General features: G+C 37.7%; 3 protein-coding genes across 8 annotated transcripts in view; 1 reads left to right on the forward strand and 2 right to left on the reverse strand.

The window, feature by feature from the left end:
• The window catches only part of LOC125230215 (calcium-binding protein E63-1), a 29,729-nt gene extending 24,483 nt beyond the window's left edge, over window positions 1-5,246 (forward strand). For all 6 annotated transcript variants that reach the window (XM_048135298.1, XM_048135302.1, XM_048135301.1 and 3 more), the window contains 3 exons: window positions 1,480-1,612; window positions 2,055-2,203; window positions 5,041-5,246. In XM_048135298.1, coding sequence (XP_047991255.1) covers window positions 1,480-1,612; window positions 2,055-2,203; window positions 5,041-5,063 — 305 coding nt within the window. In that variant the 3' untranslated portion in view covers window positions 5,064-5,246. The remainder of the gene's footprint in view (window positions 1-1,479; window positions 1,613-2,054; window positions 2,204-5,040) is intronic.
• Window positions 5,247-8,212: 2,966 nt separating this feature from the next.
• LOC125230710 (NADH dehydrogenase [ubiquinone] 1 alpha subcomplex subunit 6-like) lies at window positions 8,213-12,354 on the reverse strand. Its single transcript, XM_048135966.1, is given in 4 exon segments — window positions 8,213-8,550; window positions 8,553-8,568; window positions 9,933-10,048; window positions 12,133-12,354. Coding segments are annotated over 4 exon segments (372 nt in total). The 5' UTR covers window positions 12,260-12,354; the 3' UTR covers window positions 8,213-8,437.
• A 1,121-nt stretch (window positions 12,355-13,475) lies between these two features.
• On the reverse strand, window positions 13,476-15,297 carry LOC125230503 (NADH dehydrogenase [ubiquinone] 1 alpha subcomplex subunit 6-like). The gene is made up of 3 exons (XM_048135677.1): window positions 15,100-15,297; window positions 14,451-14,566; window positions 13,476-13,664 (listed from the first exon to the last, which is right to left on the reverse strand). The coding sequence occupies exons 1-3, from the start codon at window positions 15,227-15,229 to the stop codon at window positions 13,536-13,538; spliced, it is 375 nt and encodes a 124-aa protein (XP_047991634.1). The 5' UTR covers window positions 15,230-15,297; the 3' UTR covers window positions 13,476-13,535.
• Window positions 15,298-16,719: the final 1,422 nt, after the last annotated feature.

A 16,719-nucleotide genomic window follows, 5' to 3' on the forward strand; every position in this document is an offset into this window, starting at 1 on the left:
ATAGCGATTGTAAGTATTATAAGGTTCGGTTTACACTGGGGCTGTTAGGTGAAGTGGGTAGTTTTAGGAATAACGGCCAGCCCTATCCGCCATCGCATCGCACTATGCTAATGCTATTTACCGTCCATCTGAGATTAGTTCATGGGCGATAGCGATTGGCTTGATGGAGTTGCATTGACGTAACAGACGATCAGGAAATAATGGTTAGAGTTGAATTACCGAAGACCTATGTCGGAGATTTTTAGACCAACCCCAGACCAGGAGGGCGATTTTTGAATCTCGCATACGGGATTTTGTCACTAAAATACCGGTTGAAAAACGTGACTTGCTTATTATTTTCAGTGACAATTTTCTGAATTGGAACGCGTGAGACTCAAAAATCGGCCCGCAGACAAATCCTTTTTTGGAAGGAAAATAGTAGACCGCGAAATATTTGCTTATAAAGTAAATTAGAGAGAATCAGACCAAGATCTAGTATGATTTAAAATAAAACTTTCCCAGAGTGATAACTACCCAGGTAGCATTTATACGTCGTAGCTTTATGACGTCCGTTTACGGTACTGCTCGACGTAAGAGACGTCATTTCGTGACGTCGGGGGGTCCCAGCAGATGACGTCAATTTGTCACAGCCTCAAGACGTCAGTTTACAGAACTAAGAGAGACGTCATATACAGAGTTCATGGGGACGTCACTGGGCCGTACATATTAGGGCAGCCACTGACGTTGGAGTGACGTCATATAAAGCCTGCCACTTCACATTAGGTTTCTACCTACCAATCTAAATTTGGGCTTCATTTTCATTGGCAAGGTATCAGAAAAGTGCGGAAAATACCTCGGTTACACCAAACCGCGTCGTAACGTAAACATAATGATATAGCCGGGTGTAATGGCAAAATATTGGTAATAATGAGCACGTAATAAACACGAAAGAGGCGGGTCGGGTGAAGCGCTGACGTCATCACTTTAATGATGCCCTGCCATGGTAATTAAGATTTAACGACACGTCCTTTTGTTCAATCATTAGCATTCATTTTTAGACGGGACGAAAAAGGTGAAAAATATACTGAGCCCAGTAATAACTAGGAATTTGTTTTTTTTTTGCATTTTATTAATAAACGTTTAGGTTTGAAGTTTTCAGTTATTAGACTTTGCTAATAATCTACAAATCATCATAAAGGCATTTGAAGTGTCATCTTTCTGATTATTTTATTAGTATCTGCTTTTGTTTCCAATGCCTATTTGATTCTGACTGGTCGCCTAGTTTTATACCTACTAGCTTTCAAAAGAGCCATCGGTAATTAATAAGATAAATCAGTGTCCATTTTACGATTACCTACGTCTAATTTCACCCGAAAACCGAAGGCCATTTTGATATCTCATGGGCTGCAGGCCCATATTATATCGTAATCTTAAAATTTTGATCCCCCTGTTACGAGTGCGTATATAATTGTTACCTACATAAAATAATTTTAATTGCAGGTAACGGCCTAATAGATGAGAACGACTTTATGCAGTGGGTGACAAAGATACAGGCGATACAAGGGATGGACGTCGGTAACAGCGGTGGGGATTCCGAAGAGGAAATCACGAGGGACCTGCTCGCCGCTTTCAAGTAAGAACTTTGCCTATTGTTTATCGTATTTCTTATAACCAATAACCAGAAATATTATTATGTTCGAAACTAACCCGTAACCCGCGAATTAGTTTGTGTAAAATGATGATAAAGATTGAAAAAACTATGCTATCCTCAAGCATCTAATTTCATAAAGATCTTAGCGCAAAAATTGAAAGCAATTTAATGATGTGATATTATATGGGGTTCTTCCGGGAATAACAAAAGTTAACTTAGAGTATTTCTGGGAGCTGCGTCATTAAGACGTTTGCTGCGTAAGCTGAAGACCCGAGTTCGTTCCCGGCTCGGCCACCGTTGGACTTGGTCTATATTTCTTTCGTGTGACGTCTATTGCAGTTCATAGTCAAACCTAAGTTAAAATAGCAATATGATGGTTATCAACTCCTAAATGTATTAACAGTACATAACGTGATTATTACAGAGTGTTCGACCGCGACAACAACGGCTACATAACACGAGACGAGTTACGGAGCGCGCTCGAGATCATAGGCGAGCCGGTCACGGACGCGCAACTGAACCAGGTGCTCGCGCTCGGAGACATCGACCACGATGGCCGGATCGACTACGAGGGTAACTATCATGACTACAGCGACTATAGTAGATGAGCGCGCCGGTCACGGACGCGCAACTGAACCAGGTGCTCGCGCTCGGAGACATCGACCACGATGGCCGGATCGACTACGAGGGTAACTATCAACTTGACTATAATCACATAGCTATAGTCGAATTAGTCGATCAAAAAGACGAAACGCACGAGGGAGACATGGACCACGACGGCCGGATCGACTACGATAGGTACTATCATGTTTATAACTACAACGACTATAGGTAGGTACATTATACGCTAAGTTTGCGATGTTTTCCTTCACAGGAATAAATACCTAAATAAAGAAGCGATAGATTCAAAACATATAGGTTGCTACGGTTGACGGCGAGATAGAATAAAACAAACGAGTTAAAATAAAGAACTGGTTTATTCTCGCCGTAACTCCGCGTGAGCACACGAACAAAGGTCGTTAGGTGTGGGGAGCGCCACCGGCCGGTTTTACAACGAAGGAATGTCGCGCAAGGTAAAGTGCGCAATGCATAGGTCAGGATCAGGATGCAATTACAACTTAAATATTACGATTTGAATGTATCGCTTTTAATTATTCGTATCTAGTATAAGCAGGTAAGTGTTTCTTATGAATTAATTACGTTTATATTGGAATGTAAGTTAGCTATGAATCAATAAAACTTCTTAATATACACGGTGTTTCCGGTATCACTCAAAACCTCAGACACCCCAACTGATTTTTATTTTTTTAAACTCATCTAGAGTATTCATCTTTTAATCTGATCGTTACTTTTTTTTTAATTGAATTTTTAATTTTCTGTACAGCTCTACTTGACTTTTAGCTCTACACTCAATAAAATAATTGCTAACTACCATAATAAACCATAAGTCTATTTATTTGTGTACGTTACTGCAACGACATAAGGTTTACCAATAGACAGCTAAGATGTCACTGTAAAACACTTTAAAGCTTTGTCACAGTAAACTTCAAATTGGACAGGTAATCGCAGTAAGCAAATAAACTCAATATTCAAAATGACAAGGTTGGGTACGAGTTCAATTTGTTATGACTTATGATAAACATTAAGATTAAACTGACAAACAACGTCAAACTAGTAGCGGAAAAAATAATCGTCCAAGTAACCGGCCAGTATTAATACCCCTAAATACTGAAAAAAGGTAAACAACCTCTAGCAATGCGATATACACAATGTTGTATTACGAGTACAATAGAATGGGCACGTAAAAAATAACTAATAATACTAATTTAAATAAAAATATTACCCCCATCAAGATATAGCTCAATCGATTCTACTCTCGATTCTGAACAAAGTGTTTTCAGGTTTTTAGTGTTAAGTGAAACACGGTGTATATGTAACCTAGGTTACGTAACGTATTTACGTTACAATGTACAAGAATCTCATGGTTTGTTTTCATTTCAGATTTCAGTATAAAAAAAAGTTAAGAGGCGATTATGAAATATCAAAATAATTATGTACTTACACGAAAACATAGTATACTTAATTCTGAAACTGTACCACTGCGTGTAAGCTAGTAATATTAGTACATTACTACAGAGGCCGGGACAAAGGGGGTTGCCGGCCGAAGACATATAGACTGAGGGATAGGTCTGAGGCGGGCAACCCCATTTCCCGCCGAGGTATGTATAGTGCTTTTCTCAAACATGGTATGAAATAAATAAAGTCTACTGAAAATAGTAACTTTGGATGGCTGTATCTCCTAAACGGTGCGTCGTAGCGCAAAAATAATCGAATTTTCGTTCCCCTTTGATACCCCGTATACGCTTATAAAAATACAAAAAGTTAAAAAAAATTAAAAAAAAAAATGAAATTTTTTTTTTGTATGAAAACGCACCCAAAATCAAATATTGTCTAGGGCCCGTACCAGTTGCAGTCGGCACGTCTATAAAGCCCCTTATAGTTTTTTTTTAATTGGCTAAATACCTGGATGTTATGTCACAATTATCTGTGTTTGGAAATTAAAAAAGAAGACTTTGCCGGCCTTGGCCTGCAAGGTTTGTATGAAATTCCATTATCTATCAATCGTCCTAGCCGCACCTGCAACGTCATACTTCGCTGCCAATTATAAGGCACATAACATCAATATTTCATACCATGTTTGAGAAATAGTACATTACATCAGAGGCCGGGAAAATGAGGATTTCCGGCCAAGTGGGTATATACGGTCGAGCGAGCGTGCGAGCGAGGCCGGATAGGGATACGAGGCCGGGAATCCGTTTTCACGCCGAGGCATGTATAGTGCTTTTCTCAAACATACAATGAAATAAAAAAAAATGCTCTAAAGGACAATATTTTATAAAAAAAAGTTACTTTGCAGGCCTAGGCCTAAAAAATAATATGAAATCCCTTTACAGTCCTCTCGAATTGTTGCGCCCAAAAAGCGATACTTCCCAGCCCATTTTAAGGAACGTAAAGACAATATTTCATTGCATATTTGAGAAAAGTATATTACTCTAATTTTAGGTACCAATAGTTGAACTTTCTTTATATGGTTGACACCTAACTTTTTTATTAGACTACTTTTATGGTCAACCTGCACGCTAGTGTATTTTTTTTTTTATGAAATAGGCAGCAAACGAGCAGACGAGCCGCCTGATGGTAAGCAGTCATCGCCGCCCATGGACATAAGCAACATCATGGGAGCCACTTATGCGTTGCCGACCTTTGAGAATAATTTTAAATTTCGCTGGCATAACGATTATTGCTAACTTCCTACTAGAAACAAAATCCGAACACACGTTTTACTTTCTTTACCGGGGAATTTAGGCCTTTTTGACAGCTGAAACTATATAAAATTTCTTTTGTTACAGAATTTGTGAAAATGCTGTTGTAAGTTCGTGGAAGGAAGACCTCACTAGGGATTACGGTAGAATATAAAGACAGCGTCAAAGCAAGCGCCGCTCGCTTCGTGCGTTATTCGGGGTATATCCCATTTGTACTAAATACAGACAGATGCCGTCATATTGGTATTAGTTCGCAACAAGATGGGGATCTATAAACGAAATAAAAATACAAAGTCTTCAAAATACAAAATACAAAATCATTTATTCAGCAAATAGGCCACGGGGGCACTTTTACATGTCTTCAACGGAGTAAAGCCTTGCACAGATTATTAAGACGACTAGTTGTCGTCGGTATTTTACTGCAAATTTTGTTTATTTTAGATTACCTATTTACCACAGTCTGGATTGTCTTGGTGCTTGATTACTCGTAGGTAGTATACACTAAGTACTTCCGTCTATGAGAACTATCCGACAAATGGGATTTACCCTGACTTTAGAATTAATGTGAAGACATAAAAGGTTGCTCGAAAAATCTTCCATAAATATACTACGCCTATTTGTATGTCTTTCCCATCACGGAACAATGGTGTTCCGGACCTTTGGGAGGCGTGCGCGGGGCCGAAGCCAACGCGTAGAGGCCCTTTCGACACTTTAATGAAATGTAAGGGGTACACCTACGCCTATTTATTATTATATAATTTATAGATATATAGAGCTATATTTATCGAGGATTTTGTTTATTGTAGAATCAAGGTATTGCGATGCGGTACCGATAATTAATTGAACTTCTTAAAAAATTTTTTAAAGAAAATTAGAAGTATTACAAAGGTTTGGTAATTGTTGAGAAAGTTGTAAATAGATTTTGTAATATAAGCAAATGAAGTTATTAACAATATAGACTAGAATAATTAAGATAGCCTTGATATAATATACATATAATTATGTACTTATGGCGTAATATATTTTGCATTCGTATTTATATTTGAGAGTCCGTACTTGAGGTACGGAGTAAATATTTTATGGTTGTGAATGATTCGTAAGCTCTATCGGATGGATTTATTATTTGCTAAAAATCAGGACAAGATATGCAAAAAGAAAACAACGAATATTTAATGTATATATAAAACATGGAAATTACATTACTTTTGGTTTATATTTCAGTAAATACCTATTCAATTTATGTTACTGGCAATAAAGATACGGTTTAAAAACGCAAACTGAAACACTCATGGATAAACCACCGCTTCCCCAAAATTTGAGTATGGTATTTTTAGTTCTGGGTTTTTTTACATTCTTGTTAAATAACAAGTCAAATCCGCAACATTACAGAAAGTACAATAATGATAATCGTCCATTTAAATTGTTTTAGCGGGTACTTAAATGGATGAGTTTATATTGCATACAGCAGCAGATATTGCGAAAGTAAATAAGTCGTCTTTCTGCTGCTTGCTGTCTTAAATATCTGCTGCTTAGTGTAAAATAGTTACAAGGCAAAATGTACAATACTCGGCGATATATTACGTACTCAATATACACGTATATTTTGGCTAAAGACATTGATCATGTCTATTATTTAGATCTAGGCTGTTGCAATTTCTGAAAGGTACGTAAGTTATGTATCACTCTATCTACATTTATTGAGTAAATATCTTGAATATAGTTATATAAAGTTTAGTACAACAATGTTAAATATTCTCTAGTCAGATCGCTGTTTCAATAATAGGAATATTTTGTTATTAAATATACTACATTTATATGTGAGACAATGTAAGTAACTGAACTAAACTAATAAACAAGCAAAACCTTCGCTAGATGTCGCTGATTGTTGATTATTTAGTTCAATTATCTGTGATGCGAATGATGAACTATATGCCTATGTAGTCACTTGTTCAGTTTTCATCTAATATTATATAATATAGGCACCTACTTACACAAATGTGACCTTATTCTTTCACGAAAAGAACTCATACTCGTATGTTATCAGGCTGTCTAACCAAGGTTACAAGGTGCGACAGTGATAGTTGCGTGTCGGAGCGTAAGCGATTGGCACTGTGGCTAGGCACTCAGGATTTCGAGTAATACGTGAGCAAATATCCCAAGCATGTTATATTTAAGCCTTTCTGAAAGGCGTGTGATGTGGAATGAGTGATCAATAAATTTTGAATTTGTTATTTTATTTTCGCTCCCTCTTTTTTATTTCAGCTGCGGTATAAACTTGAACAATTATTTTACTATCCCGGTAAAAGAGATTAGTGATGTGCAAAATAGCAAATTGCGGAAACTTTCCAAAAAAATCTTAAATTTCTTGAAAAATTCACGAAACTTTCACGAAAAATAAAGGGAATTTAAATTTATGAAATTGAAAGATTCCATCCATACAAACAAAGTATGGAAAGTTTCCGAAGTTTTCCTATGTGAAAATTTCAGAATTTTGGAAACTTTCCGTTGGCTCATCAGTAAAACAGATGACCTGAGAGAACCCTTGCTCCATTAGGGCGCGGGTAGGTACACGGTGCCGGCTTTATGCGTCTTTGAGAGCGCAGGTTCGTATCCTACCGACTGCGCCATGTAAAGTATTAGGGATCACAATGAATCCACTTCAGCTGATTATAGACCGATTTTTGCTTGTATACCGTCCCTACATATATAAATAAAATAAATAAATAAATATTGGGGACACCTTACACAGATCAACTTAGTCCCAAATTAAGCAAAGCTTGTACTAACTATGGGCGCCAAGCGACGATATACATACTTAAATAGATAAATACATACTTATATAATAACTGTGCTCATTACACAAATAAATGCCCTTACCGGGATTCGAACCCAGGAACGCGGCTTAGCAGGCAGAGTCACTACCGACTGAGCCAGACCGGTCGTAATATAATTGTACATATATACATACTAGTAGCGCGGAGGTGTGGTGAACACCTTTAAGAAAAATGAAAAATTTCAGGATATTTATAGGGCTTAAGATTTTACTGTAAATACTATACTGTGTATGCTTTTACTGTAGCTTGTGTCTAAGGTTTTCGTCATTTCAAAGTAGCCTCATTTTAAAATACCAGTACAGTCAAGGATTTTAGTTTCTATTATGGTAGCTTGAGATCTCTGTTAATCTGTCACAATGACAATACATAGGGGATTTAAACTGTCACGCTGACAAGGTACGAAGCGTTGAAGAAAAATTCAAAAGTCACTTGTTTATATTTATGTAATCTATTGCTTAGGTAATGGTGAATATGAAGGCGAATGGTGGTAGAGATCACAAGAGCATGTCACAAACGTCTTAGTGCGTTTCATATTATCCGATCCGATATCGGATGTACCGATATCCTATATTTTAAAGGCGCCATGTTTGCCTTTGAAAAGTTTGAAATTATTCCTACAATCGATATCGGATCGGATAATGTAAACGCTCTTAAGGTTCCATTCCGGCCAGGAACTTGTTGAGAAAGTCGCAAGGCTTGGGTTCTATGGTCGGGTTCCAGTAGGAGAACAGGCGGCCCTTCAGTACCCAAGAGTTTTTGATTTCCTAAATTCCATGCAGCCCTACAATAATAAATTATCCTATTTGATTCGTCTAGAGCAGTGGTCGGCGAAATTGATTACAAAATATAAAAGAAATTTTACAAGCGGGGTAGATTTACACCGTGTCCAATAAGTCCGAATACTCACATTTTACCTCAGTTCTAAAGATATAGGGATCACAGGCCATCAAATTCTTATTTAAACTAAAGAGTATATTCCTCTTAATAAAATACAAGCACAAAGTACATGAAATTTCCGAAGTGTCTAAGAAAAACAAAGAGGTAAAGTGCCAACAAAATACTTGCTCGGCACGCAGGTGACGAGTTATTTTTTATAAGGAGAATCTGTATGTGATAAAACAGACGCCACGAGTCCAAAAAAAACTATTATGGGTACCGAGGATAGATAACGTTCCGGGCAACTAGAAAAATGTGCCTAGGTTCCAGAGCTCACCATCGGCCCAGGTGTGGGATGCAGTATGTAAGCGAGGTAAACTACCTTCAGTACTTACAGATAAAAGCGTTAAAATCAACGTTTTTTTCTTTAAAACCAAGGTTTTGGAGAAAAAAATGCCTTAAAGTTAAAAAGGATGATTGGGAATGAGTATCATGTGTCCCAACAAGACGCACCTCCAGCACATTCGGCAAATGGTATTCTAGCGTAGTTTCAGACTGATTTGGCAGTTTTTTATCCGAAACATGAGTGGCCACCCAGGCCTCCAGGTTTAGGCGTATTAGATTATTTTGTATGGTCATACATGCTTTGAAGACTAAATTTTTATAAAATCATAAACCTAGATCATTTCAAAAAGGTTATCGAGAGTATTTGGGATGAAATGTGAAGAAAACGGTGCGTGCCGCGTGTGATCCGTTTGAGAAGCGTTTGAGGCTGGTAAACAAGTTAATGCGGGAGTTATTCCAAAACATTTGTTGTGAATGTAGTAAATAAGAGTGCCATTCATAAAATATAATAATAATGTAGTAACTATTTGTTCATTTTGTTTTATTGGCTATTTGTGCTGTATTCAAACTTATTGGACACGGTGTACACCAAAATGTCGAAGGACCGGTGGCGGGCCAGATACAATCCTTTCGCGGGCCAGACATGGGACATCGCCAGCAGGCGGTATTTTCCCACCACATGCTAAGCTAAGGGCTAGTTGCATGAACCACAAGTTAACAGTCACAAATATTAGATAATGATTAAGTACGGTACATACTGTACAGTACCCGGCGATAATTATTGCACATCAGTTTTTCGTCTTCGTAGAGCGTTGATGTCTCTTTCTTGCTTATGTGACGTTAATTGTCTCTTTCCAAAGACCGATGGGCATTCCTTATAGGCCTTATAGCCGTTTACTGTAGGTATTATTAAATATAATTTACCTTGATAACCAGTAGATCAATAACTCTTATATCTGTGATGCAAGCGTTCTTGTAGAACTGTTCTCGCAATTTCAAGCGGACTTCATTTTCATTTTTAGGAATATCGTAATATTTCACTGTAACAAGTTTATTTAAAACGATCATCATTGTTTATTAAATATATCAAGTACGATCATGTTTGGAGACATAAAACTTGGAAAGACTGCATTGAAATTATTGAAAAAGTAGTTGATTAATAACGTAGGTGGTTTGTCGATAAAATTTGTCATACTACTTACACGTGTTTAAAATTGCAAACGGGACTTAATCGCGTATTACTATGTTTTAAACACTAACCTCCGACGTTTCAAGGACGGCATTATCCCCCGTGGTCTCGGAGCCGACTGGCTGATGTTGACATCAACATCTTCTAGCTGCACGAGTTTTTCGAACTACCCGCACTTGGTCCTGACTACCCACTTGAACAGTTTGTGCACTAGGGATGTCACCTTGTCGACACACAACACTCACGATATTCGGTTTTTCAACCTGCGACATTTGTTTCTTTTTGCATTTACTAATGACCGGGTTCCATGTGGATGAGATATTAAAACCTTAAGTCCCGTTTGCAATTTTAAACATGTGTAAAAGTTTAAATCAGTCACGTGGTAATCCATTATAGTTATAGGTGTACAAACTTATTACATCGACGCGGAATAGGCTTTCGCCGACTAAAAATCGCTCGTTAGTATGAACATGTGCACGCAATGGTGTTCTTATAAGGACAACACAATTCCGAGCAATCTACATACCATTGCCGTGTTTGTTCCATACGCACCAACTATGGAGCAAACGCGTGGCAACGGTATGTAAATACTAGGGTCATGCCAAAAGAAGTTAGATACTCCATGGTCATTTGATTGATACTGGCCAGTTATACACCAATGTAAAGGTAGGTTATCTGCTTATAAATTTAAAAATGGAACACTTCGAAATTCTTAGGATTCCTTTTTTAATTATTTATGGGATTAATAATTTTGGCGGGAATTTTCCGCAACAATGGAGCTTACTCGACGTGATTTTCGTGTTATGATATATTATGACTTTAAAAAAGGTTTAACACCTCAAGAGTGTTTTGAACTTTTAGTCTCGACTTTTGGAGAGTCTGCGTGTTCACGTGCAACTGTTTTCAATTGGTTTGCTAAATTTAAAAGAGGACGGGACAGCTTTGAAGATGAGGCGAAGACCGGACGGCCGCCAACCGCAGTCACTGAAGAAAATGTAAAGACTGTGGAAAAAAATATTCGTGCGAACCGACGAATTACATATGTAGAGCTCGAGCGTGAACTGGGCATTGGATCAGCAGCATTGCAAACTATAATTCATAGTAAACTGTCTCTTCATAAGCGTTGTTCAAGATGGGTGCCGCACAAGCTCACCGATTTACAGAAAGACCGTCGCGTGGATTGGTGCAAATTTATGATAGATAAATTCGACGCAGGCGAGAACAAAAACGTATATGATATACTTACAGGTGACGAAAAATGGCTATATAACTACGATCCCGAAACAAAGCGACGTCCACAGTATGGTGTTTTGAAGATGAGCCGACGCCAACAAAATGTCGCCGAACCCGAAGCACACAAAAACAAATGGTTGCCTCATTTTTCTGCAAGACGGGACATATTGCTACAATAGTGCTAGAAGATCAAAAGACAGTTAATTCAGAATGGTATGTGACAGTTTGTGCCCCAAGAGTACTGTCAGCTTGGTGTGACAAGCGGCCGAAGTCAGGAACCCGGCACCTGCTCTGGCACCACGACAACGCTGCCCCGCACACTTCCGCTGGAACACTTGACTATTTCAGCTCAAAAAACGTGACTATTCTGCCCCACCCCCCATATTCCCCTGACCTATCCCCCTGTGATTTTTATCTTTTTCCTAAAATTAAAGAAAAATTAAAAGGAAGGCGATTTGAGAACAAAGAAGATGCGTTGGCTGCGTATAATTACGAAATTTCTGAGGTGTCTAAAGAAGAGTGGTCATCGGTATTTTCTAAGTGGTTTAGACGGATGAAAACGTGTATACGTGTTCACGGTGAATACTTCGAAAACATAGATAGCTGTAATAAAGAATAAAGTATGTAAATTTTGAGTATCTAATTTCTTTTGGCATGACCCTCGTATTCAGTCATAAATTATGTGTTGTATCGTTTACTTACCTATATAAGGGATGTAGCGATACACGGTTTTGTACAGGGCGATGACTCGCCGGTGAGCTTCGCTGCCATTGGCGGACATCATTGGTCTCACGCTCTTGAATGCGGCCTGGGAGCATTTTTGCGCCATTCTTCCCGGTAACTTAGATTTTGGGATACGATGCTCAAAATAATGTCGGTGAAAATGTCATTATGACAATATTATGAAAGAAATGACGTTTATTTGATATTTACATTTGATACACTTTATGGTTGGTGATTCGGTTTATAAAAAGGTTAGCTATGTTACTAATGGTGCTCTTACACGGGCAATAAAATTCCAAGCAATTTACATACCATTGCGGCGTTTGTTCCATCCATACGCACCACAGCAACTAACTATGGAGCACACGCGGCATTGGTATGTAATGTGAATTGCTTGGAATTGTGTTACTCGTGTAAGACATTAAATTTAAGAGCAGGGGCAACATTGTCGCCGCAACTATGAGGAGACACTGACATTTTATCTCGCCAGGCGGCGCCTGTGCAAGCAATGTGCAAGTGCTTAGGCATGTCACAGTCATTCATATATGAGAGAGAAAAAAATATGATCGTCTCACTCTCACATATGAAATTCTTTATGCAATGGACTAATAAGGTGGCGCCATCTGTCATAACCTTTGAGTGTGCCTCCTCATTTTGTCTCCACGCCATCATGTCTATGGGCTAGTATGAAACCGTGCACACGTAGCGATGCAACTTTTCGTACACTGGACGCGAAAGAAAATACTTGCGGTGACAAAGTTGCCTGTGCCCTACTACATGCAATAAAAATTCTGCAATATGAAGATTATGAAGTAGTTTGCTAGACAGCCTATACGGCCATAGGTAGGTATGTGCTGACAGAAATAAGGAGCAGTACGCGAACAATCATATTTAAACATCAAGGTCACTTTTCCAATGATCCAATTTGGCCAAAGGTGACACTAGCGCCATCTGCATTGCAATGTCTTTGTAGACAAAAGCATAGTGCCATACTTAAAATTGTGGGACCAAAAAAACAGGGACGAGCGAAGGGAGACCAGAAGGTTGAATGCCCTCGCACTTTAGACCAGACACAACTGTCCCATCCCTCCTCTATGCTTCATACATCCTCAAATCCTGGATGTCAAATTGAGTTAACTATAATTGAAAAAAAAAAAAAAAAAAAGTTAAAATTGTTATACTTACATTATATTTTTACTCACATCTTCAATTGCTACAGTACTACTGTCTTTTAGTGACTACTTTTCATTTTTTTTGTGTTTTGATTTGCATTTGAGGTTAAGATTTTGCCAAGACGATTTTGAGGTGAAGAATTACTTTAATTTGATGCAGCTATGATTTATTTAAACTTATTAGATTGGCTATTTACACTTTCGCTTAAACTATTCATTGCTAGCAAAGAACTTGGAGAGAAAGTCCTTTGGTTTGGGTTCTTCGGTGGGCTTGAAATATGCCATGATGTGCCCTTTTTGTTTCCAGATTTCTACAGTTTCTTTTAGCTCCATTTGTCCCTGTAAGGAAAGTATTTAAATTTTAATACATATGAATAAGTAAAAACCGGCCAAGAGCGTGTCGGGCCACGCTCAGTGTAGGGTTCCGTAGTTTTCCGTATTTTTCTCAAAGACTACTAAACCTATCAAGTTCAAAACAATTTTCCTAGAAAGTCCTTATAAAGTTCTACTATTGTGATTTTTTTTCATATTTTTTAAACATATGGTTCAAAAGTTAGAGGGGGGGGGACGCACTTTTTTTTCCTTTAGGAGCGATTATTTCCGAAAATATTAATATTATCAAAAAACGATCTTAGTAAACCCTTATTCATTTTTAAATACCTATCCAACAATATATCACACGTTGGGGTTGGAATGAAAAAAAATATCTGCCCCCACTTTACATGTAGGGGGGGTACCCTAATAAAACATTTTTTCCATTTTTTATTTTTGCACTTTGTTGGCGTGATTAATATACATATTGGTACCAAATTTCAGCTTTCTAGTGCTAACGGTTACTGAGATTATCCGCGGACGGACGGACGGACGGACGGACGGACGGACAGACAGACATGGCGAAACTATAAGGGTTCCTAGTTGACTACGGAACCCTAAAAAAATGGACAAACAATCACTTATCTACGTGGATAAAGTATCCGTCATGCTTTGGCAAGTATGTCAGTGTGAGAGTGACGGATGTCTTAGTGATAAAATTGGAAGCATGATATTATGCTAGTAGAACTTATTAAAAATTAATAAAAATACATTGAGGTATAACAATATAATTAGTAGATAAATATTAAATACCTTGATGACCAGCAAGTCAATGACTCTGATGTCGGTGACATCTTTGTTGGCGAGGAATACTTCCCTCAACTTCTGTCGGCACTGCTCTTCTGATTTTGGGATGTCATAGTCCTTGACTGAAACATTATACTGTCCATGACTACAAAAGCAACATAATATTACAACTATAAACAATATAAGGGGGAACAAAACTTATCCTACGACAAAAGGCAAATTTTTGTTATAACAACAGCTAAAACAAAAATTTGCCTTTCGTCGTAGAATAAGTTTTGTTCTCCCTTATATTGTTTTGTGAAGAAAGAAATAACCACAACTTTCTAGAATAGGTATTGCAACTATTTTACAGTAAGGGGTGGGTTTTGTAAACATGTATGAGGAAAGTGTGGCCTGATGTAGATAATTCGACGACAATGTAGATTTTGAACCTTATTGATTGCGCCTTGTACGTTGTTGTCGTCGAATTGAAGATTCAAGTTCCTCTTTATTTTCACAGGAAAACAAGTCGTTCTCAACAATTGCTGCCTTCAATATATTTATAGCGTTCACTTAGGTTCAGAGCACAGCACCTAAGCATTAATTTATAAACTTAACCTAGTAATAATATTGTAATCATTTACTACGGAATACGATGACATAACTGGTAACATACCGATATAGGGGATTTGACGGTACCATGCTTTGTAAAGATTCAGGACTCGTCTCCTGGCTTCCCCAGGAGTAGTCGAGAGCACTGGCTTTACAAGTTTTTGTCCGACTTGTATAGCTCGTTGGGAAGACATTTTTATAAAAAAATTCAATCTATTTCGAGTTTATTTCGTTTCAGTAAAAGTGTCACAATGGTGTCACAGAACAAAACTGACAGCTGGCATTGACATTGACGTTCAGTTCTGGGTGACCAGCAAATTTTCAAATATCCCTATATCTAAAGAGATTCTTCTTTTCAGTCAAGCTGAAGAGAAAAAAGTAGAATAGAAACTGATTCACAATAATTTTAATCCACAGATATATAATTTATGTTATTAGGACTAAAACGTAAATTAATGTTTGGATCCTTTTAGTGTTATTACAATCTTGACTATTATTGAGTAATCGGAATCTGAAAGTTTAATCTCCCCATATTATTGATTAAAATGTCGTATGGCAACATTATTCATTGGTCAAGATGTTCAAGATACATTTTTAAAAGCCTGTTTTAAAGTGTTATAAGATCGTAAAGTGTTATAAGATCGTACTGACTTAGAAAATCTATCGGTTTCTAGACTCTGACAAGCCCATTGTGTCAGTAAAAAAACCGCGAAATTAAAAGTCATTTAAAGCCACTTCCGTCAGTAGAAAAATGCGGCAAAATATTTTTTTGTGTCGCTTAACTTCAAACTTGGGTAAATCCATTCTGCTTGTTAAAGGTTATATAATGTATAAAAATATATAAATATTGCCCCGTAGAAAATTTGAATTTCGCGCCTTTTTCTAGTGAATAACTCGTTTGACTATTGGAAAATAAGTAAAATCAGGACGTTATCATGAACAATTTATTTAGATTTTTCATTACAATTACATTTTTATCTTATATTAACATTGAAACATTGTTGGTCTTACAAACTTTTTAACGTTTACGATAGGAAAGTAGTAGATAAATAGAACTTGGAACAAAACAATACCAAACAGACGAAATCAAAACACATTAAAACTTGAAATATTACACAACGTAGGTAGGCACCTAAAAGTACCAAATTAACATAGCTGGGCATTAACTCGTTAATCCGTTAATCGTTAATTAACGAAGTTAACATTTCGATTAACGGATTAACTTTTAAGTTAACTTTAAAAAATGTTAACGGATTCGTTAACTTCCGTTAAATTTCATCTAGTCCGTTAATCGTTAATCCAGCATCCCAAGCGGCTCGCTGCGCCGCGAAAACCACGTTCTTACTGCTACTGTAAAAGCCCGTAGTACGGCAAAACCTATGTTTTATCCGACGGATCCGTCGGTTATAAACAGTCTAAAGACCAATTGGCGACTTTGGATCACTTATTCGAGATCTCCTAAATCTTATTAGGCGTGCTGCTAGATCGATCACTAACCTGGGAATAGAGTGCAATCATCAGGCATGACAGACAAATCGCGCAACCGACGCATCGAGTTAGAGTCCGGCGCGGGCCTTAGATTACTCTACCAAGTTACCGTGGCCCACAATACCGAGTTGTCATCTCAAATCTCAATCTGAAGAACCGACGCACCACGATCGCGACCGCATGAATGACCCAATAA

The sequence above is a fragment of the Leguminivora glycinivorella genome, chromosome 10 (assembly GCF_023078275.1).
Source record: "Leguminivora glycinivorella isolate SPB_JAAS2020 chromosome 10, LegGlyc_1.1, whole genome shotgun sequence".
NCBI lineage: Eukaryota > Metazoa > Arthropoda > Insecta > Lepidoptera > Tortricidae > Leguminivora > Leguminivora glycinivorella.